Source organism: Prunus dulcis, chromosome 2, assembly GCF_902201215.1.
Source record: "Prunus dulcis chromosome 2, ALMONDv2, whole genome shotgun sequence".
In the NCBI taxonomy this organism is placed as follows: Eukaryota; Viridiplantae; Streptophyta; class Magnoliopsida; order Rosales; family Rosaceae; genus Prunus; species Prunus dulcis.
In genome coordinates, this window is record NC_047651.1 from 22,635,047 (window position 1) to 22,662,406 (window position 27,360).

The 27,360-nt window shown below is 40.0% G+C and overlaps 5 protein-coding genes across 5 annotated transcripts; 3 read left to right on the top strand and 2 right to left on the bottom strand.

The window, feature by feature from the left end:
* The first annotated feature begins 5,816 nt into the window (after positions 1–5,816).
* LOC117618399 (cation/H(+) antiporter 15-like) lies at positions 5,817–7,965 on the top strand. Its single transcript, XM_034347974.1, has 3 exons — positions 5,817–6,506; positions 6,567–6,725; positions 6,823–7,965. The coding sequence occupies exons 1-3, from the start codon at positions 5,817–5,819 to the stop codon at positions 7,963–7,965; spliced, it is 1,992 nt and encodes a 663-aa protein (XP_034203865.1).
* Positions 7,966–9,118: 1,153 nt separating this feature from the next.
* LOC117618400 (cation/H(+) antiporter 15-like) lies at positions 9,119–11,744 on the top strand. Its single transcript, XM_034347975.1, has 3 exons — positions 9,119–9,340; positions 9,423–10,430; positions 10,548–11,744. The coding sequence occupies exons 1-3, from the start codon at positions 9,119–9,121 to the stop codon at positions 11,742–11,744; spliced, it is 2,427 nt and encodes an 808-aa protein (XP_034203866.1).
* Positions 11,745–13,516: 1,772 nt separating this feature from the next.
* LOC117620046 (laccase-12) lies at positions 13,517–16,145 on the bottom strand. Its single transcript, XM_034350136.1, has 5 exons — positions 15,939–16,145; positions 15,673–15,824; positions 15,199–15,572; positions 14,080–15,048; positions 13,517–13,986 (listed from the first exon to the last, which is right to left on the bottom strand). The coding sequence occupies exons 1-5, from the start codon at positions 16,062–16,064 to the stop codon at positions 13,856–13,858; spliced, it is 1,752 nt and encodes a 583-aa protein (XP_034206027.1). The 5' UTR covers positions 16,065–16,145; the 3' UTR covers positions 13,517–13,855.
* A 3,228-nt stretch (positions 16,146–19,373) lies between these two features.
* LOC117619735 (sorting nexin 2A-like) lies at positions 19,374–23,490 on the top strand. Its single transcript, XM_034349750.1, has 5 exons — positions 19,374–20,552; positions 20,927–21,136; positions 21,306–21,566; positions 22,869–22,955; positions 23,074–23,490. The coding sequence occupies exons 1-5, from the start codon at positions 19,575–19,577 to the stop codon at positions 23,152–23,154; spliced, it is 1,617 nt and encodes a 538-aa protein (XP_034205641.1). The 5' UTR covers positions 19,374–19,574; the 3' UTR covers positions 23,155–23,490.
* Positions 23,491–23,934: 444 nt separating this feature from the next.
* Positions 23,935–26,881, bottom strand: LOC117620161 (probably inactive leucine-rich repeat receptor-like protein kinase IMK2). The gene is made up of 2 exons (XM_034350292.1): positions 24,814–26,881; positions 23,935–24,718 (listed from the first exon to the last, which is right to left on the bottom strand). Exons 1-2 carry the CDS (start codon positions 26,744–26,746, stop codon positions 24,105–24,107), a joined length of 2,547 nt encoding a protein of 848 aa, XP_034206183.1. The 5' UTR covers positions 26,747–26,881; the 3' UTR covers positions 23,935–24,104.
* Between the last annotated feature and the right edge of the window lie 479 nt (positions 26,882–27,360).

Here is a 27,360-nt window from a genome sequence, read left to right on the forward strand (position 1 = left end):
ATCTCTCTCTCTCTCTCTTCTCCCCCGTCACTTTCTCTCTCTTCCCTCTCTCTCTCCCTCGCGTCGCACCCAGCCGTGCGCCCGTTTGACTTCCAGCCGACGGCCCGGCCACCATAGGCCGAGCCGATCTCCGCCGTGGGTACCATCGGGTCCGCCTCCGTCTCGCCGTCAAGACCTGATCGACCTCCACCCCGGGGCTGCCCTGATTTGGCCGAAAAATCATGTTTTCCGACGGAGGTTCCTCCGAAGCCACCCGAACTTCTAGCTCAAAATTCTTCTTCGTTTCTCCACCAAATCGATCGAGTAAGGCACCAGGAGCCCGACAGGATTGCAAAAGAGACCTTCGAAGGGTCAAAGTAGCTCGGACCATCTGTGAGTGGACTTTCTTTCATGAAATATTTTATATAAATGAGTTATATAGAGGTTTTCCATAAATAAGATTTTATAAGTGATTTTACATTAATTTTATATAAAAGAGTTTTTATAAACGAGTTTATTTGACTAAATTCCTTATTTGATCTTGAGTAAGCTTTATTGTGTTTCCGAGCATGATTAATACAGAAATAGTTCTATAAGTTGTGTGCTGCTTACTTTTACATGCTTAAGAGTTATAGAAAACAGATTTTGAGGCTTATGACAGAAGAAATAGCAGCACAACTTGAGATTTCAGTTATTATTCAGATTTTTTTCTAAAGGAATTTATTTTAAAACCACCTCGTACCCATTTATTTTTGGTGATTACCCAGAGTTGGACCGATGTCTACGGACATCCAGTCCGATTTCAGTTTATGTCAGTGCACTTGACTTTGCCTCACGAGTTGCGGGGACGCTCGGACCGTGAGTGCCAGGATTTGCGGCTCGGCAGACTTGGTGTCCCTAGACCTGCCAGGATTGCGGCTCGGCTGACTCTGTGTCCCCAAGACCTGCCAGGATTGCGGATCAGGCTGACTACGGTCCCCTGCATCCTGCCAGAGCGACTCGAGTTGACTTGGTGTCATCGAGAAATCTGCCGGCGGGACAGGCTGATCATAGTCCCCTGATTTCGCCAGTTTGCGGCTCGGGTGGTCTGCGTGGCGCCCGGGACCTGCCAGGGAATTGACGGATAAGACAGGGGTACAATTAGGTGGTAATTTTAAAGAATTTTAAGCTCTTTTATACAGTTATGACTTTCAGCTATTTTATACTAGCTTCTCTGATTTTTTCAGGCATTGATACATTTATATAGTTTTGTTCAGTTATACAAGGTTTGAGTACAGTACTTTTATACAAGTTTGGTTTCAGTGTTTTATACAAGCTTTGATTTCAGTGCTTGTGAATAAAATTTATTGAGCTTGAATATGATTTACATAGAATGCTTGAGTTTAGTATGCTTTAAATGAAGAGTACGTATTCAGCTTATTTAACAATTTTTTTTATAGTGGGGGTTATTATGATTGTTAAACTGTTTTAAAAAATTCTCATGTTTGGTCCACTCACATCTTAAAACTGTTTTCACCCCCAGGCCGTAGAAGTACGCGGGATCCACCACCGGGCCAATCATAGCCTCCGCGCCAAGGTATAGTTTTGTAAAAAATCCTTGAAACCTTAAAAACTTTAGAGTATGCTATGATATCTAGTATTAGTGGAAAAATGGAGTTGAGATCTGTTACTTGCGATATTCTGGCTGTTGGGATAGATGTACTGATTGTTTAACAGGTGAAAAATTTTGGGATTGGTCAAAATACAGGGGAGACTCTGCCGAAATTTCGGCAGAAGTCTAATGGAATTTTAAAGAAAATTTGAAGCAAGAAGGGCAAAAAGGTCTTTTGTGCCTGACATTCGCCAGGTGTCGGACACGCACCGGACTTGGCTTGAATTCCAAAGCGGAAATTGGGTCGGGTCCTGTCACAGAGAGCTTCTATTGAGAGATCTCTCAATAGAAGGGGACTGTAAGTATATATACATATATGTGTATATATATTATACCCATGTATGTATTATAATATACATATACACACGTATATACACATATACATTATATATTTATACTATATGTATATATATATATTATAATGTACATATATATATATATATATATATGTATATACATGTATATTATTATTATAACATACCCATATATATTATCTATTATAATATACATATATATATATATATATATATGTATATATGTATATGTATTATACCCATGTATATATTATAATATATAGATACACCTATATATACATATATATTATATACATGTATATATGTATATATATATATATATATATATATATACAGTCTCATTCTATTGAGGGATCCCTCAAATAATTTTATTTGAGGGACGCCTTTTAGGGTACCCTACAATTTTTTTCCCAATGATCCAAACCATCTATTTTTTAGGTCTTCATTCATAGATTATCCTTACAAAAAATTAGACAAATCGGAACCCATTTCAACATCCAATTGTGTCTTACAAAATCAATGAACACGGTGCTTCAAGAAAATACTAAAATTTCAATAACTCAATTGAGTGGTCAAATGATATCTGATTCAAGTGATTTTTTGTAGAGATAATCTTTGAATGAGTATCTACAAAATAAATGATTTGGATTAGTAAAATACAATCCGGAGTAGGGCCTACAAGGGGTATCCCTCAAATAAGCTTATTTGAGGAATCCCTCAATGGAAGTTCTCTGTATATATATATATATATATACATATGTATTTAATAATATATATAATATATATGTATATATACATACATATATACACGTATATACATGTATATTATTATTATTATAACATACCCATATATATTATATATTATAATATACATACATATATATAAATATATGTATATGTATTATACCCATGTATATTAGAATATACATATATATACCTATATACACATATATATACATGTATATACGTGTATATATGTATATTATTATAATATATATGTACTTTTTATATTATTTAAAATATCTAATATTATTATAATATACTTATATACATGTATATACACATATATGTTATATATATATATATATATTATTAATATCCAACGGTAGGTGACCACAATCTCTTGGACTCCTGTGGTCCAAGAGATCGGGACTGGTATGTATATATACATATATATTATATATATTATAAAATACATATATACATATATATAGATATTTTTGAAAAAAGAAAAAAATTCTAGTCCTAGTCCAAGCATACACCAAACGCAAGATAAGTGTTATCCAACTTAGACCAAGCCAAGCCAAGTCAAGCCAGTTCCTAAGCATAGTCTATGCCAAGACAGTCCTGTGTAACAAACGTATAGTAAATACCTTCTTTTGGAGAATGAAATACAACCTCAAAATTATTCTACCCATATTGTTTGACTCATCAACTATCGAACAACGAAACGTCGATTGATTTTTGAGCAATAATTTGGTATTTGTTTAAAGATTCGGAAGATACAAGCCAAAACAGAGGAACAACTGTTGATGAGCATAACAGAGTAACTTGGTTGAACATTTTCTAATTCAAAATGTGAGGAGGGGAGTGGTGACTAGTCATTTTAGTTAGAAAACTTTAGGAGTTAGATTTTGTTGCCATGAAGGCCAGAATTTTCTTGTAAACAATGACACTTTTGGCTTTTATAAGTTGTAGCTTGTTTTCCTCCTTTTTACCTAGTACACTCAAATTTACCCAAATTTTCATGTGTTTAATATTAATATCTGATATTCTACTTCATCTTATGTGTTGAGGATAAGTTCTTTTGTTGAATGAATAAGACCCTTTTCCCAAGTTGAACTTGAAATTTTCAGTCAGTTTTGTTAAAAAATTTATAGATGATAATTTCACGAACTCATGAACCATTTGTGATATAAAGAGTAACCTTAAGGACCAATTATGTCACCCAAAAAAAAAAAAAAAATCTTAAGGACGAAAGATGATAATTTTCTGAACCTCATGGACCATTTGATAAAAAGCCTTATATTTATTTATAATTTCATATTGCTTGCGTTCGAATAAGATTTTTTGTGTGGATATATTGCGCAGGAGGCTCTTTTTTTTTTTTTTCTTTTTTTTTTATAAAAAATTTATTAAAAAAAATAATTCTTGCTGAACGTGTTTGAATAGTTTTTTTTCCCTTTCCGGATAGAGCATTAAAATATTAATTATTGATGAATAGAGCAAAATTTTTATTTATTTATTTATAAATATAAAACAACGATTTTTTTTTTTAGTACAAGGGATAGTCTAAACTATGGGGGAGGGAGATTCCTCACACACACAACTATGACGTCGTGAGGATTCAAACCTGAGAGATCTTTGGTTTGCTAGTCAAGGCCCTTTTTGCCCACCCCAAGATGAGTGCTCTCCTATTCTGACTTCCCTGGAGCCTCGGGTATCACAGCTAAGACAACGATGGGTTTTCTGCCCCTACAGGGGTGGAGCGACATAAGTTTTGAGAATTCAAGAGAAGGTCACGGCGAAATGAGCCGTTTATCATTTCGCAAATCATTTAATATGCGGGAAGGTATTCCTATTATCCCTTATCTAGTAGAAGATGATATTAGAGATATGGAGATAAATCCGGACAGAAGATATTTTGATTGGAGAATTTTCCATTTTTGTTGTTCCCCTCCCAAGGGCAGCTTCTTACGCGTTACTCACTCGTTCGCCACTGGAAGCACCACTTCTCGTCCGACTTGCATTTTCACTGAGTTAGACCCATTGGCCAAAAAACTATATTAATTATTGATAAATAGAGCAAATCGTTTTAGTGGATATTGAAAGAGCAAATGGTGTAATCCATTGTCCATGGTGTCCAAGGATTCATAGTGTCATTATGCATCAGCCTTGTGAGAAAACAGGTCTCTTATTAGAGGCTGCATTGATAGGCAATGCTTTGAACAAGAAATATAATTTGGTTTCATTGATAATAATTAAAGTGATTCACAAATAATATGATGAGCCTTAACAAACTCCAACATGGATGACTAATTTCTAACTATAAATTGAAATCCGTTGGAACAGCATAACCAATTTTTTATTTATTATTATTTTTACAAATTTTATGTCTGTAGTGTTTGACTTTAGCCAACTCCTGTACGTATTTCGTTGGTTCCTACCAAAGAAATTGACAACTGACATAACGACTCTTACAGCAAAAGGGAGGGCGCCATAAAAAAAACTAAAAATTATCTGCTGTCCTGGTATATGTATTTCACTTGAAACAGCTCATATGCTTCTCAACTTAGGCTTCAGTTATTAACACTGAGTTTTACTTCAAATTACAACCAACCAAGAACCAACCTTAGGTTTCAAAGTTTTTGCAAAATCTCAATCTCAAGCGATCATTTGGGAATTTGGGAAATGGCTGCCTTAAGCAACACCACACAAGTTGATGTAGTGCATGCTAGTTCATGCCTCCTCCTCCAGAGGCATTTGGTTCGGAGAGAATCCTTTCGACCATCCCTATCCTCTAATGCTAGCCCAAGTCATCCTAGTTGTTTTTACTTCCCGGCTGCTTTATTTTTGGCTCAGGCTATTGGGACAAACCAAATTCGTCTGCAATCTCCTGGCATGCTCACCCAAATGCTCATCATGCTTGTTGTTGAAAGTTTTTATTTCCTAATTCAACAATGAGATTTGAATTTAAAAAACTAGGGTCATGTTCCTCAAGTTTACCATTTAAGTTTGTGACATGACATTATTATCTGGTTGGTTGAAATGTTCTTCAGAGTGGCATTATCTTGGGGTCCTCTGTTCTTGGGGGCAGCAAGGCATTCAAGGACAGACTATTTGCAGCTAAAGTGATTCCATTGTTTGACACAATGGCCACTGTTGGTGCAATATACTGCATGTTCCTTGATGCATTGAAATTTGACGCAACCCGCTTCAAAAGAACAGCAAAAGATAGCGTGAAAATTGGTCTGGTCGGCTGCATCTTACCTTCCGTAGTCACCTCAACCCTCCTCCTCCTGCTAGGCCTAGGGGGCGCCATTCATGGACTCGGGCCAGCTCCTGCAGGAACATTTTATCTCACTATTCCCTTTTCTTTAACTTTTTTTCCTGTGGTAGCTCAGGCCATGGATGAACTCAACCTTATGACCTCTGAATTGGGCCAATTTGCCATGTCCTTTGCCATCCTCAACGATGTGATCTTCTGGTTCCTCATTGCATTGCATCTCATATTCACGAAACCAGACGCAACCTATCGCATTGAGAGTTTTATTTCTGTCTTTGGGTTGATATTATTCACTGTCTACGTCATACGCCCAATTATGCTGTCGATTGTCAAGAACATCCCCCAAGGACAAGAAGCCAAGGAAGTTCATGTAGTTGCAATACAACTTGGGGTTCTAGTCATGGCTTTTATCTCCGATGCCTTAGGCACAGCGCCGTACGCGGGTGTTGTACTTCTGGGGCTAGCCATACCCGGTGGACCACCTCTTGGTGCAGCAATAGTCCACAAGACCGAATATTTGGTCTCCCAAATTCTTATGCCAATGTTCTTTTTCTACGTTGGATGCAGAATAAATTTGTAATCGATTCACGATTGGATGAGATTTTCCATACTTCAGACGATCATTATCATGTCGTACGTTTCAAAGATTGTGGCAGTTGTAGCGGCTGCAATGTGGTGCAAAATCGGGTTTAAAAATGGTCTAAGGCTCAGCATGGCCATGAGCGTCAAGGGTATAATAGAGATTATCTCTTATTCTCGATGGAGGACCGTAAAGGTAAATAAAACTCTTTCCCTTTTTCTTTCACTTCCATAATATCCCACCCCATAAAATATATGTTAATTTTGATTCCAAGTTTATATTTCAATGGCAGCTCATAGATGAACAAGCTTTTACTCAAATAGTGTTGTCTATGCTGGGGATGACCATGATTGCAACACCATTGCTACGATTCTCATACAACCCTAAAATCCGACTCGGAGCATCAACCAAACGTCCCCGCTTCAGAAGCATCCAATCAATGCCAAGCAACTTCGAAACATTTCGCATTCTTTGTTGCTTTCACAACCAAGAAAGCATCCGCAACCTTATTACCCTCCTGGAAGCCTCATACCCGACGCTAGCAAGCCCCATCTGCGCCTACGTGGTCCATGCAGTGGAGCTGATGGGGTGTGCGGCGCCACTACTAGTCCGTCACAATAAATTAAAGCACACAAATACACCGACCCATCAAATGATTCAAGCCTTTGAGAATTACTCAGACAACTCCGAAGGACTGGTCACGATCCATGCTTACGATATGATCGCTCCTTACAAAAGCATGCACGACACAATAATCCGTCTTGCACAAGACAAGGTCGTTCCTCTGATTATCTTACCATTCCATGATCACCAGGGTACGGTTGACCTCACTTTGATTGCCTCCATACGCCAATTCAACATCAATGTGCAAACAAATTCCCCATGTACAGTTGACAGAGACTTGTCTAGTCGGCTGAGATTGACAAGCTCTTCCTTCAATGTAGCGGTGATTTTCATTGGTGGAGCAGATGACCGTGAGGCGTTGGCCTACGCAGCACGAATATCTGGCAATCCCACCGTGGGTATGACGGTGTTCAGGATAATCTTGCGGGGTAAACTAGGAGGAGGTAACCAAGAGGAGGAAATAGAGGCCAAGCTCGACCAGTCTTTGGTCGATGAGTTTAAGCTGGGGAACATCGGGAATGATTGTGTGAATTGGTATGGTATCGAGGTGGATGACGGTGCACAAGTTATGAGTGCCATTAAGAAGTTGCAGGGCGATTATGATCTTGTCATGGTAGAGCGACGGCACGTGGAGATGTCGCTAAGGGATGAAGAAATGGCGGTATTCATGGAGCATCCAGAGCTGGGAGTTGTCTGGGACATGCTGTCTTCTTTAGATATCTGTGATGGGATGGTGAATGTGTTGGTCATGCAAGAACGCAGAGGCTTAGGCTGTGGAGCTTTTCGTAGTGACTCTGCAAGGGTTTCATAGTATATTTCTCTACTATAAAATGTTAAACGGAGAATGACTTACAAGGGAGTTCCTTGCTTCCTAGTGAGACTGAGAAGCAAAACAAGTAGCTTTGGTTAGCTAGAAGTAAACACTATATCTCCTTCCCTCTAGTTTCTTATTTTGTTAAAAGAATTTCCTAGTTAGAAGATTGTGAACATTGGAAGTTAGAAATATTTGCCTTTTGGGCCTCTTTTTCTGGGGTAAATATAATGTCTAGGGTTTGCTTGTAACTTAGCTTGTTTAGTTGTTTTCCTTTACCTGGTTAATATTGTACCAAGCCAAAAGTTTGCTGATTTTTGAGCAATGATGTAGTTTCCGGTTCAATAACATAGATTTTCCGGTAGCATACATTAATATTTACTAATTAAGCATTAGATCTTTATAGCCCCTTGTACTTATCACGTTACCCTTAATTCAATGATAATCAATATGCTAAAATACAGCCAAAGAGCAAGAACACTTGAATCCAACAGGAAGAATGAGAAAACCTCAAATGTATTCAATTATGAAAATAGGGATACCAACCCTAAAATCCTACCCAAAGTTTGTTTAAATACTTCCTCAAGTTCCTAGAAACCCTAGGGACCCAAAAAGGAATTAAAAGGGAAAATAATAAAAATTCCAAAAACTAGTTAAAATAATCAAATGATGTTTTAGGCTACTAAAGATGTCAAACACCCAAAAGAGCCCATACAACATGGAAAAGCAATGAGTTAACGTCGTTCTCTTCGAAACAACAAGTTATATAGAAAAGTTGGTTCCGTAAACGAAATTTGATACTTGGCACTTTTGTAATTTCTTGAGTATTATCTCTAACTTTAAATTGGAATCCGTTGTAACAGCATAACCAATTTATTTATTTGTTTAAAACTTTTATGTTGAAGTGTTTGACTTTAGCCAACCCCGGTATTTTGTTGGTTGCTTGCTACGAAAGAAATTGACAACAACCATACCGCTCTCTATAACGACTCTGACAGATCAAAGGGTACGTAGGGCGCCATAACCACCAAAAGTCACTCAAATTTTTCCAAGAGTTTTTGGAATGATTATGTGGGTTTCGTATTCATATATAGCCTGGCAATCTCAAGCAATCAATTAGGAATTTGGGACGGGGGAGGGACGAAAGAAATCAATGACGTCCTTGAACAACAACACACAAGTTGATGTAGTGGAAGAGCAGCATTGCATGCGATTTCCGGCCGCCTCCAGCAGAGGCATTTGGTTCGGAGAGAATCCGTTGGACGATACCCATACTCTAATGCTGGCCCAAATCATCCTAGTCGTTGTTACTTACCAGCTTCTTTATTTTTTGCTGAGGCCATTGGGACAAACCAAATTCGTCTGCAATCTCCTGGTACTAATTAATTCAGTTTGTGACATTATTATTAATTATTCTTTTCTTTTTGGTTGAAACTTAAATATAATATGTTTTTCAGAGTGGCATTATCTTGGGGTCCTCTGCTCTTGGGGGCACCAAAGGATTCAAGGACAGACTATTCGCAGCCAAAGTGATCCCACTGTTCGACTCAATGGCCACTGTTGGTGCAATATACGCCTTGTTCCTTGCTACATTGAAATTCGACGCACTCCGCTTCGAAAGAACGTCGAAGAAAGATACCGTGAAAATTGGTCTGGTCTGCTGCATCTTACCTTCCGCAGTCACCTCAACCCTCCTTTTCCTGCTAGGCGGCCCCGGCACCATTCCTGGAATCGGCAAGGGAGCTGCTGCTGGAGCAATATATATCACTAGTTTCTTTTCTTTAACTTTTTTTCACGGGTTAGCTCAGGCCTTGGATGACCTCAACCTTATGACCTCTGAGTTGGGCCAATTTGCCATGTCCTCTGCCCTCCTCAACGATGTGATCTACTGGATCGAAATTATATTCTATTTCTTACTCGCGCGAGCACGCGCAGGCCATGGCATTCAGAGTTGTATGTCCTTGCTTGGGTTGATGTTATTCACTTTCTACGTCATACGCCCAACTATAATGTGGATTATCAACAACATCCCCCAAGGACAAGAAGCCAAGGAAGTTCATGTAGTTGCAATACAACTTGGGGTTCTAGTTATGGCATTTATCTCCGACGCCATAGGCCTGGCGATGGACACAGGTCCTATACTTCTTGGGGCAGCCATACCAGGTGGACCACCTCTTGGTGCAGCAATAGTCCACAAGACCGAATATTTGGTCTCCCAACTTCTTATGCCAATCTTCTTTTACCGCATTGGATACAGACTAAATGTGTTTTCGATTCACGATTGGACGAGTTTTTCCACACTTCAGTCAATCATTGTCGTGTCGTATGTTTCAAAGATTGTGACAGTTGTGGCGGCCGCAATGTGGTGCAAAATCGGGTTTAAAAATAGTCTAAAGCTCAGCATAGCAATGAGCATCAAGGGTATAATAGATGTTCTTATTTATTCTCGATGGAGGGCCACAAAGGTAAATAGAACTCTTTAATTCCCTTTTTCTTTCACTTCCATATAATATATCCCACCATACAATATATATATATATATATATATTAATTTTGATTCTATGTTAATACTTCAATTGCAGCTCGTAGATGAACAAGCTTTTACTCAAATGGTGTTGTCTATGCTGGGGGTGACCCTGGTCGCGACACCATTGCTACAGTTATCATACAACCCTAAAATCCCACTCCGATCAGCATCAACCAAACATCCCGGTTTCAAAAGCATCCAGTCAATGCCAACCAACTCTGAAACATTTCGCATTCTTTGTTGCTTTCATAACCAAGAAAGCATCCACAACCTGATTAACCTCCTGGAAGCCTCATACCCGACGCAAGCAAGCCCCATCATCACCTACATGGTCCACACAGTCGAGCTGATGGGGCGTGCCGCGCCTCTACTAATTCCTTACAAGAGATTAGAGCACACAAATGCATCATCAAGCACAAATGAATCATCATCAATCCATCAAATGATGCGAGCCTTTGAGAATTACTCAGAAAACTCCAGAGGACCGGTCACGATCCATGTTTACAATATGATCGCTTCCTACAAAAGCATGCATGACACTATTCTCCGTCTTGCGCATGACAAGGTTGTACCTCTTATTATCTTACCATTCCATGATCACCGGGGTACGGTTGACCACAATTTGATTGCTCCCATACGCCAATTCAACATCAATGTGCAAACAAATTCCCCATGTACAGTGGGAATACTTGTTGACCGAGGCTTGGCTTGTCAGCTGAGCTCGACATACTATTCCTTCAATGTAGTGGTGATTTTCATTGGTGGAGCAGACGACCGTGAGGCGTTGGCCTACGCAGCACGGATGTCTGGCAATCCGGACGTGGGAATGACAGTTTTGCGGATAATCTTGCGGAGTAATCTAGAAGGAGGTAGCCAAGAGCAGGAAATAGAGGCCAAGTTCGACCAGTCTTTGATCGACGAGTTTAAGCTGGCGAACACCGGGGATGAGTGCCTGAATTGGCATGATATCGAGGTGGATGACAGTGCACAAGCTATGAGTGCCATTAAGAAGTTGCAAGGCAATTATGACCTTGTCATGGTAGGGCGGCGACACGTGGAGATGTCGCTGAGGGATGAAGAAATGGAGGAATTCGTGGAGCATCCAGAGCTGGGAGTGATTGGTGACATGCTTGCTTCTTCAGATTTCTGGGATGGAATGGTGAATGTGTTGGTCATGCAAGAAAGCAGGGGATTAGGCTATGGAGCTTTTCGTAGTGACTCTGCAAGGTTTTCAGAGAATATATATGAATGACATGCTGAAGTTAACTCACCATTGATGCATGGAAGGAAGAAGGTGAAGTGAAAATTAGGTGTAGGGATTCCTAAAATCCCAAGAGGCTATGAGAGAATAAACCATCTACCATATACATATGAAATATGAAATCAAATGAAGCGGAAGCAAGGAAATAGCTAAAGGTTCATGCATGTCTCATCTTAGGTCTTCATCTTTATGGGTTTATGAAAGTATATGCACCTATGACACTCACTATCAAATATTAGAGAGAAGGTAGAGAGTGAGCTTACCCTTGGAGCGAATCTTGAATCCAAGAATGGAATTCAAGTAGAGGGACTAGTCCGTTTGTTGTTGATTCTCCACTTTGTTCTCCAAATAGGCACAATTGTGAGAATAAGGGTGAGAGAAAAGAGAGCTAGGGTTCTTGTGAGAGTTAAGGGGGTTTTTTATTGTAACCAAAGTTGTTCATACATACTAGTGAATTTCTCGGGTGGATCACCAAGAGGACGTAGGCAGGAGGCCGAACCTCTATAAATCTTTGTGTTCTTATGTGTGTTTGCTTTCTCTCTTCGGTGTGTGTGTGTTTTATTCTCAAGGGGTTTGTGTGTGTGCGGTCGCATAATCCATCAACGACAAGGTCTTGAAGTGTTTGCGCACAACATGACATTCCTAGTATAAAAGGTTAAACGGAGAGAAGGACTAACAAGGGAGGGAGTCAGTTTAGTACATTATATCAACTACTTTTCTTCCTTACTGCCTAGTGTGAAGCATACAAGTAGTTCTGGTTAGAAAGAAGTCAATTTTGTGATCAAAACCCAGATGCATTAACAGCCAACATACATTTGAATGAAATTCGGAACCCGACTTATTTCCTTAATTGAAGAACCTTAGTAGAAGGAAGCACATAAATTCTCTAATATATAATCCAATGTGTTTCATACACAAATCGAGCAGCACTTTTCGTATCATAATTTTTTCTTGGACAACTGACTTGAGGACTTGACAGAACGAAGTTAATCCTAGTCGCTGTGCTGTACATAGGTCTCACTTCTGGTGTCCATTCCTTAGCATTGAAGCTGGGAAATGTTCATTGAACCCTATATATGTTCAAACCAGACAATGGAAGCTAGGACTAGACAATAGCTTAGGAAAATCACAAACATGGTATATGTAATTGATTGTCATCGATGTCAATGAATGTCAAATCAAATTCTGATCAGCTTTACCATGAGCACCAATGAAATCTTTGTCAAATTGATTAACCCATGTTGCTTGTTTCCTTTATATTGATCAATATAGGATCCTCGTATCTGGTCACCCACTTTTAATGTTTCCTCATCTTTTGTGTTTGAGACACAAATTTCCTTTACCTTTGCTGCTGCCTTGTCATGAGAAGCGAAGATTTAGTTTGGTTGGAATATTGATGTGAAGTATGGAAATTAGAACTGATTGCCACATCAAGGGTTTCAATTTTCTTGTAAAGAATGACTTGGGTTTTACTTCTTGTTTGTTTTTCTTCTTCCCTACTGTTTTTTTTTTTCTTTATTTGGTTGTAACCACATTTGCCTACCTATCTTCTGGAGTATAACTACGCAATAAACTTATATATATTATAAAACAAGGCCTTTTTAATTATCTGTAAATTGCCCTTGCTTGCAATAATAGGTGTTGGGTACCAAATTGTTTAATGGTCTCATGTCTTTTTCATAGATGAAACAAAGGAATACAAGAAACAGAGGAATACAAGAACAGGGGAAGCTAAGAAACAGAGGAGTATAAGAAACAGGGGATTCTAAGAAACAGAGGAGTAATAAGAAAAAACATTTCATTAACTTCAAAACATTTCTGTAACACTTGCTTACGAAATACAAAACATCTATGAATCAAGAAACATGTCTGTCTGCCTGCGACTAAATCAGATGGTACTCGGTTTTGCAACCGCAGTGCCATCCATCTCCTCTAAGCCCACTTTATGTATCAAAAAAGAACAATGAGAACTAGACCCCCAAATGCAGGGGAAATACAAACAACAATGGAATCAAAAAACTGAGACGGGAAAAATGAAAACCCCATAGTTGGGTTTCTAATTTGCTAGCATTGGTAGCATATCTATGGTGATCTTTAGATTCTTAACACAGAGGCAGATCCGCCGGAGGAGCCTCGATCGACTGCAGTGTTCCAACTCCATTGTCAACTAAGAAGACCATGGCCAAACCCCAGTTGATATGAACATCCAAGTGACAATGCATTATCCAGGCCCCTACATATGTAAAAAATATTAGTATCCTCTAATTAAATCCTTAAAGTTGTAACCATGAGACATAAAATATTATATGATTTAAGTAAATGTTACCTGGATTGTCAGCTACGAATCTGATGACTGCCCATCCATTCGCAGGCACTGCCACTGTGTTCCTCATAGGTGGATCAACAAGGTTGAATTTTTTGGTATCAGTCTGGGCATTGAAATTTCCAAAACCTTCTGCAAGGATGTAGAAATCGTATCCGTGGAGATGAATAGGGTGGTTCTCTGGTGTGACGATACTTGTGTCTTGTAGCACAACCTGTACCCTTGATCCATACTTCAACTTGTATCCCCTGGTTCCAGAAAGAGGCTGCCAGAGGGAGCGGCTCACGTTGCCCGTGTAATCGAATTTCAGCGGTGGGTTTGCTGGAAAATCAGCAGTGAAAACTCCAGGTATGTTTTGTTGATAGGCCTGCAAGATTGAGATGTTGTTTGGAAGCACAAAGGACACATTGTTCATGCTGGCTGTGAAGCGTGTTCCATTGGGGCCTTGGCACCTTCTGGTTTGGTTGAAATGCTTTGGGCAGTTGTTGAGTCCAAGGCCGATTGTGAAGAAAAGGTTTTCGTCGATTTCAGTTGGGACTTCAACTTTTCTAGGACTTCTGAAGCTTGTGGTGAAAGCAGAGGCAGTGGCTGTGTCATTGAAAGCAGGAAGTGGTGGCATAATTGGTTTAACTGCTGGACCGTTTGTGCAGTTGGGGCTGCAAGGGGCAGACTTGTATTCAAGAATGGCCGTGGTGGTGGTGTTGTCAAATGCTGCATTTTGTGCACTGAAATAGGCACGCGCCGCCAAGTAGTATCGGGCTGGTGGCTGGTCACCGGTGATCAAAACATCGGTTGTCTGTCCGGGTCCTAGCATGAGGACTTTGGTGGTGAAAGGTTTGGCGTAGGAGGCGTCAGCACTAACAACAGTCAGTTTGTGGTTTGCCACAGTGAAGAAAAGAGGTTGGTTGAGGGCAGCGTTGATGATTCTAAGAAGGTTGGTCTCACCGGAGTCTATAGGAACTATGATTGTGTCTGCATAGCAATCAGAGACAAAGATAATTAGTTGATCGCATCATGTCTACATCAATTATTATAGTCAGTTGTCGCCGACTCTAATTAGTATATAAATGTGAAATTTATAAATTTTGGGTATTGATTGGGTTAGGGGTAGAAGCAAATTACCTTGGCTTGAGCAATTGTAAAGATCACCAGGTTGACCATTGATGGTGTATGCATCAGACACATTAGGAGCTCCTCCAGTCCGGGTTGACTGCCTCAAAACGTTGATGGGGTTCGCGTTCCACCATTCACCAAGAAGAAGGGTAGTTTCTCGTTTTGGCTTAGTGAATGGGTAGGAGTCTCCTTGTTTTGGATGAATGATAAGTGATCCATAGACAGTGGCTCTAAGCCATGAGCTGTGAGCATGCCACCACAAAGTACCTTCTTGGCCTTGAATTGTAAATCTGTAGGTGTAGCTTCCTCCTGGCCTAATTGGGCACTGAGTCACAAATTCAGGTCCATCTGCCCATCCAGTTCTCATTTGCCTAATTCCATGCCTGCAATGTACATTAATGAATATAAGATCATGTTTAATTGAGGAAATGAAGAAGCAAGAAAGAAGAATGAATCATGCATGCATGCATGCAAACTAGTTACCAATGGATGGTGACGTTGTAACGAGCTTTGTTGGTGACTTTGACGACCAGAGTGTCACCATTGTTAACTTCCAAGGTTGGTCCAGGGAATTGCCCATTGACTGTGATGGAGTTTTGGGTTGTGCACAGCCTCTTCACTGGTGTTGCTTGAATCTGTTAATCCCAATTTTATCCAAATAGTCAGTATCTAATTAGAGAGAGAAAATGAAATTAAGGGGGCTAAAACATAATATATATAAACACTTAAGAGATACAAATTAAACTTACAACAAAGTCATGGTGGTGAGTTTTGGGCTCTGCCAAGGACATTGCTGATGAAGCAAACAGAAGGCAAACGCCTATGAGTAACGAGCATCGAATTTTGTTGCCGAAAATGCTGTTGAGTGCGTCCATATCTGTGTTAGCTAAGCTAGCTATTAGCTGCCAATCAACCCCTTAACCTTTGTTTGAATGATATTAGTGCTCAAGGTGGTGAGTTGAATGACAAAGTGATAGAAAGTGGGCTTCTTTTATAGGAAGATTTGAGGAGAGAGATTGTGGTTTGAGGTTGGCAGATTAGGTTTTGATTAGCAAAATGGTCAGATTCCTGAGCAAACTTAGTTCAACCCTATAGGAGTTGTTGCACCCACTGGCCTTTTCAAAGTGAATTATTTTCTTCAATGTGCTTGCTTCACAAGTCTTCTTTCCTGGATTGTGCAATTTCAATAAAGCATTAATCTGCAAAGAATTAAAGCTCAATTCTTATATTGTATTTCTTCTACGACATATGACCTTTTTGCATGCATCTTTTATGTACAAAGGCCAAACACGTAATTATAATAGTCAAATCAAACCCATGAACCACAAAGATCAACCTCAAACGCCAAATTAACTCTTGATTGCAAAATCATTAGCATCCCTATGCTAAACTCGTAATTAAGATAGTCGCTAATCATTTCTAAACAATGGCTAAGCTACCCCAAATATATAACAGATCGATATTATTCGTCAATTTCTCTGTTGACCTTTTCTGGAAGGGTGCCAGAGAGGGAAAGAGTATACAAATTATAATCTTTGCATGAATCTGTCAAACCATCTTTTTTTCTTTCCTAATGGTGGAAACCAAAAAGTGATTCATCAATTAATTAACATGCCTAGAGCAAAAGCTCATGCTTTATGGAAAAGTAGAAAAGTTATCGATCATCTTTAGAATTATCGGAGGGATTGAGTGTTCTTTTGAGATTTTATTCCCACAAAATTAAGTTACCCGTGCTTCATTTGGAGATGTCGTAATATAATACTCAATCAAAATGAAGGGCCTTAATCCATCAATTAATTAGAATTTACTCTCTAGGATTAGACAAACGGACCAGATATCTCGTGTTCGAACTCTTATGCTATCAGTTGTGTGTGTGAGAAACCTTATCCCATATAGTTTAGACTATCACTTGTAATTTTAAAAAAAAAAAAACAACACAAGATTTCTTTTATCGGATTTCAAGAGAAGGAAGGGGAGGGGCCCACAATGATGTCGGACTAGGTCACAATCGATGATATTTAGTTGGTTAGAGACAAGTAGAGACTGTCGAGTGCGGGGGATTGAGGTTTTTAACTTAATCTTATGTTAAATAGTTAAATGTGGGGCAACGTTGATGATCAAATCAAGCTGCCGTTTGGAAGGAAAAACGACTAGATTAAGTCATCTCTATAATTAGGTGGCATGTGTAGAATGCCTTAATTACAAAGAAGATTTGATTGTGTCCAACCACAATTCAGTTGACATACAATTTAATATGTACGAATTAGGTAGCCTGTCACAAAGCAGAATACATGGATCATCTATATGATCTTCTTTCTCGTGTTTTAGTTTTGGTGATATAGATAACAACAGAAATGGCTACCACATTTTGATTGGTTTTGTCAACTCTACTTCTTTTGTAGGCAAATGAATATGCAAATTGACCAACTATACTTACTACCAATATCATTAAAATTGGTTTTTTTTTTTTAAAAAAAAAATTATAGAAGGAAGTGAAATAAATTTACCTACGGAACTGCGTCTCGTCTTTGTGAAATATGCAGTACATGTTGTATTACTAGTAAATAAATAAATAAACTAATTTAATTATTGGGTTCAAGTCCAAATTAAGAACCCTTCATTTTTCTTAATTTTGATTTGCTTTAAGGCTATATGGAGGCTAATTAGGTATGTTATTAGTAATGAGAGTTGATAATGCTAGGCGGGGGTTTGGTAAGTAGAAAATTACAGGGGGACAAGGTGACAAAACCGTTAATCACTTTGAATGTAAGCATGTCAAAATACAACAGAATTCGATCCAACTGAGAGTGAAAGGGAGAAAGAAGAGGAGGAGGAGGAATTGGATTGGATAGGTGAACCAGATTCAATGATGGCAATTGACACCAAGTTGGTAGAGTTTGTTATTGACCTTTTTAACACATAAATATTCTAAATTAAGAAGAATAAGTACAAGAGAAGTCGTCATTCAAAAATTGATTGAAGACCAGACACACACACACCACAAGTACTTCCTTGTCAAAATTGTGCATCTGGTGTTGTATTTGTGTCTCAAGCCTTACCAGCTATGGCTTACTCTCTCTCTTTTTTCTTTTTTTTTCCTGTTTGCTTTGTTTATTGTAATTTTCCATCTGCTTCTTTTCTTGGGTTTTCGATCGTTTTCATTGGTAGTTGTAGGTGGGTGTGAAGTTAATTGCAATTCTATATTTCCATCATTGGTGCTTGGCTTGATCCAAAATTGGGGCTTAATAACCCTTTCACGCTAAATGGGGCTTAATAACTTTTTCTTTTTAGGATGTGCAAAATGTAAATGTCAAAGTTCAAAGTTTTCATTACTAAGCAATTAATCCATCAAGAGTATCTGCTATACTTTGTTACGTGCTTCCTTACAAGTTCCAAGTTTCAAAGTTTCATTACTAAGCAATTATTCAATGGACTACTAACCCAGAGAGCATTCACTTCACAATAAGTTTGGAATGTGAAGATAAAGAGTCCCACATTGGAAAGTTGAGAAATCTAGCAAGAGCTTATAAGGAGTTGGGCTACTACTCCCATTGCCAATTGGTTTTAGAGTGGAACCTCAACTTCCTACACTCGTTAGGTCAAATTATTCTTCTAGCCACGAATTTTAAATTGTGCACATCTTTACTTTGAAACGAAACAATTAGAATTACTCAGTAAATTTGATATGTGTACCATGATAGCAGATATATAAATTGAGAAGATAAAGTCTATTCTATTTGACTTATCTAAGGTCAGATCCTATTTCTTAATAGTTGGATTAAATTAGTTAGTTTGATATAACGGTTAAAAGATATGACCTCATCTAAGAGTCTTAAATAAGACACTCACTATAAAATGACTCCACTACTGAAATAGTAACGACCATTTCATTTGACATGCGTATTTTTCATCCAATACGATGAAGTGCGGCCCACTTCTTTTTTTGTTCCGGGTTTCTTACAATTCAGCCCAACCACCATATCGTGATCCAGTCGATCTAAAAAGAACGGACCGATCTTGGATTTTAGTTTAGCCCCAGTCCCTAAACAAGGGCCCAACTCTGAGAGCACAAAATAAGCCCAACTTTAGCTAGCAATTTTAAAAACACGTGGCAGCCGACGTGGCGGCAGCAGCGTCATCACATCGCATGGCAACAAATAGTTAGTCCAACAGCACCACACCAGGTATGCAAAGAGGGTTCCCACTTGGCGCGCCCCGAGTCACTCGACTCAGTGACTTACTACCTCACTGCCTTGACGTCTAATGCCCGATTTCACATGCAGCTCCACCACCACCACCTTCCTCTTCTTCTCCTTCACCTCATCAACCTTGCTTTTTCACCTATTTAAATTTATTTAATTATTAATTTCCCCAAAATTCAGAAAATGATGAAGCAAGAAAACCATGGCGATGAAGGGGCGAACTTGCACGCATCCCAAGATGACATGGAATCTCTGGTCCTCGACGAGCCGCCGCCGTCATCCAACGGCCAATCTTCGCCCTCCGCATCGACCTCCGTCGAACGCCACAGCACCACCGCCACCACCTCCTCCACCTCCCAGAACTTCAATTCCATCCTCGAGCCCCCATCCTACGCGGACGCCATCTTCACCTCATTCGATTCCTCCTCATCCAACGGCCATGAAAACCCCAAGCAGCCCTCTTATCAATCGGACCCTCCGACCCGCTCCGAATTCCTCAAGATATGGGTCTCGGACCCTGAGAAGGAGCTTGAGCTCACCAATTCGCTCGTCCCCGGCGGGACCTCGTACTATACCTACTTGATCACCACCCGTACCAATATGCCCGAGTACGGCGGACCCGGATCCGAATTCACCGTCCGGAGGCGGTTCAAGGACGTTGTGACTCTATCGGACCGGCTGTCCGAGTCGTATCGCGGGTTTGTCATCCCGATCCGACCCGATAAAAGCGTGGTCGAGAGCCAAGTGATGCAAATCGAGCAATTCGTGGAGCAGCGGAGGGCTGCATTGGCCAAGTACCTGAACAAGCTCGCGGTGCATCCGACGCTCAAGAAGAGCGAGGAGCTGAGGCTGTTTTTGGTGGTGAGGGGGAAGCTGCCGCTAGCGAAGAGCGTTGACATGGCGTCGAGGATGCTCGACGGCGCCGTGAGGCTACCGAGGCAGTTGACTGGAGAGGCCGCGGCAGTGACGGATGTGAATGAGGCGGCGCAGCCGGCCAAGGGCGGCAGGGACTTGCTGAGGATCTTCAGGGAGTTGAGACAGTCGGTGGTGAACGATTGGGGCGGGGTGAAGCCTGTGGTGGTTGAGGAGGATAAGGAGTTTATTGAGAGGAAGGAGAAGGTGGCGGAGTTTGAGCAACAGCTTAGCAATTTGTCTCAGCAGGTATTTATACTAATTTTAAAGCACTGTTGTATTTATGTATTCTTTCTGGTAATGGCAACATATTTGTATGTTCAAATCCAAATGTTAGTTCATTTAAATGTTATGGTGGACTTGAAAATTTGGATAGTGCCAACTGCCAACTGAATTAGTGTGATCATGTTGATCTTATAAGGAAAGAAACATTTCGGGGCCACTAGGATCACTTGAGGGATTTTAGAAGTTAAAGATTTACCATTTATGTTGATGATAATTGTCTGTTACAAATTTGGCAACTGAGTATACGGCACAGCAGAATGAGCGAGGTTTTCGGTTATTTGGATTTGGTGATCTGGATGGTTGGATTGATTTTCATTTTCCATGTATACATTTTGCAGGCTGAATCACTAGTAAAAGCTCAGCAGGACATGGGTGAGACTATGGGGGAATTGGGGTTGGCCTTTGTGAAGCTGACCAAGCTTGAGACCGAGGGAGCCATGTTTGAATCACAAACAATACGGGCCACTGACATGAAAAATGTGGCTACTGCTGCTGTAAAAGCTAGCCGATTGTACCGGGAGTTAAATGCGCAAACAGTCAAGCATTTGGTATGGTACACAAGTCTTTCTATATATTGGTTGCTTAGCTATATATCTCATACTATGAGAACTTACTTTATGTGTAAAAGGGGTCATAGTTAACTGATATAATAATTTTGATCCGCATATAAAACTAAATCTTCATTTGCCTTCGCTGGATGTTTCATATTTATTGCAGGACAAACTCCATGAATATCTCGGGGTCATATTAGCAGTCAATAGTGCTTTTTCAGACAGATCAAGTGCTTTACTGACCGTTCAGACTCTTTCATCAGAATTAGTTTCCTTGCAGTCGAGGATTGAGAAGCTTGAAGCTGCAGCATCCAAAATATTTGGTGGAGACAGGTCCAGGATGCGGAAAATAGAAGAGCTAAAAGAAACTTTAAAAGTTAGTGAGGATGCTAAATCTTGTGCAGTCAGAGAATATGAACGCATCAAGGTAACATCTCAAACCATTTAAAACATAGGCCATTCGGTCTGTATCCTTGATTTTCTAGATACATTTTGATGATAAATAGCATCCTCTATAGATCTCCCTTTCTTCTTTCTCTTTAACAATGTATCCTATGCATTTGATAATTAATCAATCTAGCAGTCTTATGTGGTTAAGTATATGGCTTTTGTATATGCCTGTCTAAATATACCATAGGAGGCTGTTAATAGTTCTTCTTATACCATTGCTGATGTTATCGTGAGATCCACCTGGATATGTTTGCATTGTCGTTTCAAACTTACAAGCCTTGTGAATAAATTTGACAGTAGATACCAACACAGAACAGATATCAAAGGAAAGCAAGGTTAGGTACTAGTAGCAAACATGCACCCAAATAGATAAAATGCTGGAATCTACCAGGAGGCCTTTGAATCCACAAGGAAACAATAGAGTGAAACTCTCTGAAATGTTCTTGATTACATAATAAATGATTGTTACACAAGTTTTCATAGGCACAGGCTAGAAGTACTAATTAAGAAGAAAGCAACAAAGATAATAACTATTCTAAAATGTTTGATTAGTAATGTTGCAAACCTAATGACTTAAACAACAAGAAACTAATAAGAGAGTTATGAGATGGAACTCTTCTTCTTATTTTTGTCTGCCTTCTATTAAGCATGTGCGACCTGCCCTACTTCAGTAGAGGGTTATTTACTTTTAGATGGTGAAATGTGGCAACATTCACAATGAGCTTGTATGCATTAACTTGAGATGATTTTGTATCTTGTATCTTGTTTCTGGTTTCTGTCAACCAATTTTGTTGAACATTCCTTCATGCTGAGTTTTGGTCAAAGTTAAGCTTGTACAGCTGGACCATCTTGTAAAATTATCTAGCCATTCTCTAAACAAACTACAAAACCTGTGCACTGCATCTTTCCTCTTCCCTTTGTCATTCCACTTTCCTGACATTAAGTGAAGGGGGAAAATCACTATTAAACCCAAGGTTTACACCCGAGATATAGGGATTAGTAATAGATTCTGGTGTTTCTTTGCCCTTTGTGTTATCTATTGCAATCAGCTTGCATTGCTGAACATTCTTTATTATATACTTTTATTATTACTCTTTCAATGCTTGGACTTCTTTGGTAAAGCATATTTATTTTAGCTCTGTTTCGATTATATTATACACAATGCCAAACTATGAGGAGAGGACTACGTTGCATTTAATTTGATTTGGAAGCACTCATTTGATTCATGATGAGTTTTTTTATAAATGCCAATTATAATTGTTGGTGAACATCTATGCAGGAAAATAACAGGAGTGAGCTTGAAAGGGTTGACAGAGAGAGGCACGAGGACTTTATGGGCATGTTGAAAGGATTTGTTCTTAATCAGGTTTGTTCTGTTCTGAAACTCATATTGTTCTTAACAGGTTTCTTCGCTTTACATGGCATTCCAACTCCATTTTGTCGGCCCTTGAACAATAATTATGCTGGTATTCTGCATTTAACAGGCGGGATATGCTGAAAAGATGGCAAATGCTTGGGAGAAGCTTGCGGAAGAAACCAGCGCCTACAAGAGAGACGGCAACTGACAATTTGGCTGTAAATTTTTTGTGTTTAGCTCTTTATTCTGCGTTCTCTGTATTTCATGCACGTAGTGTAAACATTAGCATCCCATTTGTGAGTATACCCAACAAACTTTCAACCTAACCAATTGAAATAGGCTATAGAAGACTCTTGTGCCATTCTCCAACCTTCAATATTATAATGCAACTTTTTTTTAGGTTTGATTGAAAATCGAAACTTGTGCAGTCCTCACTTGACGCTAGTTTTGGATTAGCTTGGTACCAATGCGGTTAATGTAAAATATTTCTCTCCACCCATTTGATAAAATGGATTAATGTCTTGAAAGAGGGGCTTGTTTTCTTGCTTTAGGTTTTGAGCACGGCATCTTAGCGGATTAATGAGAACAAATAGAGACACAACATGCAAAAGACATTAATCATTTAAAAAAGATTTAATTTCGATAAGGTCTATGGAAACTCAAACTTTGTTCTGTGTGACTCCTCTGTTGTTTTTCATGGTGAGATTTCCCATGCAACTTGGCTGGTCGGTGGTCCATTGACAACTCATCCCCAGGCCCTATTTACAATCACAACTCAGAATCTACCACAATGAAAGCAAGAATTGCCCCTTCTTCTAATAACGCAGACCCATCATTGACCATCCTTCAATTTTCTTTGGGCAACATCTAAAAGGCTAGAAATTATTGACCCAAAAAAAAGGCTTGAAATTTCAACCTCGGTCGCAAATCAAAAATATTGATAGTGAGATTTCAAAACAATAGTTCACTAGATAGTGAGAACATTCAATACATCGCAAAAACACATTTAAATTAATCCAGAGAAGACTCTATTTACAGGCACTGATGAAGTGTAACAAAGCAAAATTAATTTCGAAGAATGAAAGAATCTTGGACTTAGTAGCTAGCTTCTCTTCCTAAATATGTCTACCAAACCCCACATACTTCTGGAATCAGTTTTCACTCACTTGCTGAAGGGGCTCCAGCTCCATCGTCACTGGAACTGGCAGCTGTTTCGGGTCTAATCTCCTCTAGTTGCTGCAGAACCTGTTGAACTTCTGGTCTTGCAGATGGTGAAGGATCAACACAATGCAAGGCTAGTTTCAATGTGTTTAGCAGCTCGTCACCGATAATTGATGCATCCCTCATCAATTCCAAATCGAAAACTTCGTTAGTCCACTCCTCTTTCACAATGGAGGCCACCCATTGAGGCAAATCCAAGCCATTCATTGGCTCACCAGGAGACTTCCCTGTTAGGAGTTCCAATATGATCACCCCAAGGCTGTATACGTCCGTTTTTGTGTTGGCCTTCTTAAGCTTTGAGAGCTCCGGTGCTCGGTACCCTAGTGCTCCGGCAGTTGCAATCACATTTGAATTGGCAGCTGCGGTCATGAGGCGAGAGAGGCCATAATCTGAGATCTTAGCATTGCTCTGCTCATCAAGTAGAATATTGCTGGATGTGAGGTTCCCATGTATAATGTTCTCATTGGTGTGGAGGTAGGACAGGCCTCTTGCCATGCCCTTTGCTATGTTCATTCTTGTTGGCCAATCAATAGGAGTATCAGGCCCTCGAGCTGCAACAAAATTGTACAACTTATTAATCTATCATTCATACAAATTCTAGAACATGAAATCATTTAAAACTTAAATTTAAATTAACTATATTTACCATGGAGAAATGCTGCAAGACTTCCTTTAGGCATGTAATCGAAAACCAGAAGCTTTTCTCCTTTAGGTCCCAAGTAATAGGCCCTCAGTGCCAGAAGATTTGGATGTCTGATTTTCCCAAGTATATTCACTTCTGCCTCAAACTCCCTCTGACCTTTGGTTATCTTTTCTCTCAATCTCTTCACTGCAACTTCACTCCCATCCTCCAGTGTGGCCTTGTAGACAGTCCCAAAAGTGCTCTTCCCCATAATCTCTGCTGTTGCACACAGAAGATCATCTGCTGTGAAAGCCATTGGCCCATCAAAGTGTACTAGCTTTCCTCCAGCCTCTCCACCCGATTCAACTTCACCGGCAACAGCTGGGACCCCCTTTTCGGTCCTTGCAGCTCCGGCTCCGGCTGTACCCTGGCCATCCTTGGCTTTTGATGCAGATCTTCTTCTTATCAAACAGCAGAGAAGTATGCAACAAAGTACAAACAATACTAATAGAAGAGCTCCTGCTGCTATAAGAATTTTGTCTTTGGTGCTTAGCTTGCGGTGGCGTTTCGAAACCTCAGGGGCTGGAGCTTGGACACTTTGAGATGGTGCTTCAGATGGGCACGGGGTTGAAGCACTGTACCCACATAGCTGAGTGTTCCCAAAAGAGCTTGCATTGAATTTATGGGAGAGAAGAGCTGGGACAGGACCAGAGAGGTTATTGTCAGAAACATTGAGGAAGCTAAGATGTGGTAGATCAGCAAGAGAAGCTGGAATTCCATCACTGAGATTATTTAGTGACAAGTCAAGTTGGGTAAGTGTGGAAATGTTTCCAAGAGCTGCAGGAATTGGACCCTGCAATTGGTTTTTCCTCAAGTTGAGAACAGAAAGGTTTTTCAAACTGCCAAGACCTTCTGGGATTTTGCTGTCAAGTTTGTTTCCCTCCAGATTTAGATGAACAAGTAAGGAGAGATTAGAGATACTAGAAGGCAAGCTTCCATTGATGGCATTATTAGAAAAATCTAGTGTTCTAAGCCTAGAGAGGCTCCCTATTTCATTTGGTATGGCTCCACTGAAGTGGTTACCACTAATAGAAACCTCTTCAAGCTCACTTAACTTGCCTAAAGAAGCAGGGATACTTCCTGAGAGGAAGTTATGGTCAAGGGTCAAGGACTGAAGTCTAAATAAGTGACTGTTTTGTGTTCCAGTGCTGCCCCATGAGTCTGGGACAGGACCAGAGAGATTGTTGTGTTGCAGAGCAAGGAAGGTAAGAGAATGTGAGTGAGTGAAACTAACTGGGACAGAGCCAGAAAATGAATTGTAGCTGAGATTGAGCCTGTAAAGCTTGGTAGAGTTTGCAAGACTATCTGGGATTTTGTCAGTGAGAGAGTTGTTGCTAAGATCAAGGGTCTGAAGCAGAGGACTAAAACCCAATGAAGGAGGAATTGAACCAGAGAGTCTGTTGTTGAATAGTTGAACTCCTCTGAGGCTTGGAAGGAAGCCCAGCGACTGAGGAATTGGACCCTCAATCTGGTTGTCGTGGAGGCTGAGCTTTCGAAGCGCCTGAAACTGGCCTATTTTCTCTGAGATTCTGCCACCCAATCCCTTCCATGGAAGCTGGAGCACAATAACCTGCCCCTGAGCACACTTGATCCCAGCCCAGCCACCGGAGCAAGCTCCAAAGCCGCTGTCATTCCAGCTCCTCAAGAACCCTTTTGGGTCATCTAGCTCGTGCTTGATAGCTTGAAGAGCTTGGTAATCAGCTGCTGTGACAATGACACCATCCCAGATTTCGCTTCTGACTGGTTGGAGGGCACAGAACAGGAGCTGAAGAAAGAAGATAAAATGGGTGCATTTGGAATGAAGGATCTTCCATTTTTCTTTCTTCTTATGTAAAATCCGGCGCCAATCAGAGGCTCCTTTTTTGAGAAACTGAAAAGTCTGAAATGGGTAATCCATGACCACAAACAAACCAAAAGAAAAAGAAGAAATGGATGGAACAATACGCTGGCTTCTTCTAGTTTGGTTGTGGTTTTTCCAAATGTTGGGGGGAGAGTAGAGGAAGGAATGAACAGGAGCAAAATAAGTTGGGAGAAGATTAAGTACTGAAAGCTGGGAGGTGGGTGTTTTAGTGACTGAGAAAGGCACGTGAGGATCATCAGACTTGAGAGAGAGAGAGAGAGAGAGAGAGAGAATCTTGTGTTGGGAGAGAGAAAATGTCATGTGGGTGACAGACGCTCTTCATCTGCATCTGCTTACAAAGCCTTTCTAACGGCTAGTTTCTTTTAGTGAATAATAATGGCTTGGTTTTTTTTTGTTTAGAGATTGTTTTATTTTTATCTTCTCCATCTCCATGCATTTTATGCATATTATTTTGGGTCTTTGACCATCTCGATGATCTCGTGGGTTGAAGTTCGGGTCTTTTTATTGCTGCCTTTCAAAAAATGGCTCCTCCTCCCAACGGCTATCTTTCTATGCGGCGGGTCCCGCACTACAGGAACATCATCAGCTGCATACCTGCGGTAATAGTACCGCGAGACCGGGCAACTCCTAAATGCTATTCGAGTGAAATA

Excerpts from the sequence above, each read along its gene's own strand:
- LOC117618399 (XM_034347974.1), top strand. The coding sequence starts at position 5,817 with ATGGCCACTGTTGGTGCAATATACTGCATGTTCCTTGATGCATTGAAA. Across the intron at positions 6,507-6,566 it reads TGCCAATGTTCTTTTTCTAC|ACGATCATTATCATGTCGTA; the intron begins GTTGGATGCAGA and ends TCCATACTTCAG. Across the intron at positions 6,726-6,822 it reads CTCGATGGAGGACCGTAAAG|CTCATAGATGAACAAGCTTT; the intron begins GTAAATAAAACT and ends TTTCAATGGCAG.
- LOC117618400 (XM_034347975.1), top strand. The coding sequence starts at position 9,119 with ATGACGTCCTTGAACAACAACACACAAGTTGATGTAGTGGAAGAGCAG. Across the intron at positions 9,341-9,422 it reads AATTCGTCTGCAATCTCCTG|AGTGGCATTATCTTGGGGTC; the intron begins GTACTAATTAAT and ends TATGTTTTTCAG. Across the intron at positions 10,431-10,547 it reads CTCGATGGAGGGCCACAAAG|CTCGTAGATGAACAAGCTTT; the intron begins GTAAATAGAACT and ends CTTCAATTGCAG.
- LOC117619735 (XM_034349750.1), top strand. The coding sequence starts at position 19,575 with ATGATGAAGCAAGAAAACCATGGCGATGAAGGGGCGAACTTGCACGCA. Across the intron at positions 20,553-20,926 it reads TTAGCAATTTGTCTCAGCAG|GCTGAATCACTAGTAAAAGC; the intron begins GTATTTATACTA and ends TACATTTTGCAG. Across the intron at positions 21,567-22,868 it reads GAGAATATGAACGCATCAAG|GAAAATAACAGGAGTGAGCT; the intron begins GTAACATCTCAA and ends ACATCTATGCAG.
- LOC117620046 (XM_034350136.1), bottom strand. The coding sequence starts at position 16,064 with ATGGACGCACTCAACAGCATTTTCGGCAACAAAATTCGATGCTCGTTA. Across the intron at positions 15,049-15,198 it reads TTACAATTGCTCAAGCCAAG|ACACAATCATAGTTCCTATA; the intron begins GTAATTTGCTTC and ends ATTGCTATGCAG. Across the intron at positions 13,987-14,079 it reads ATTCGTAGCTGACAATCCAG|GGGCCTGGATAATGCATTGT; the intron begins GTAACATTTACT and ends TTACATATGTAG.
- LOC117620161 (XM_034350292.1), bottom strand. The coding sequence starts at position 26,746 with ATGGATTACCCATTTCAGACTTTTCAGTTTCTCAAAAAAGGAGCCTCT. Across the intron at positions 24,719-24,813 it reads TCTTGCAGCATTTCTCCATG|CTCGAGGGCCTGATACTCCT; the intron begins GTAAATATAGTT and ends ATTTTGTTGCAG.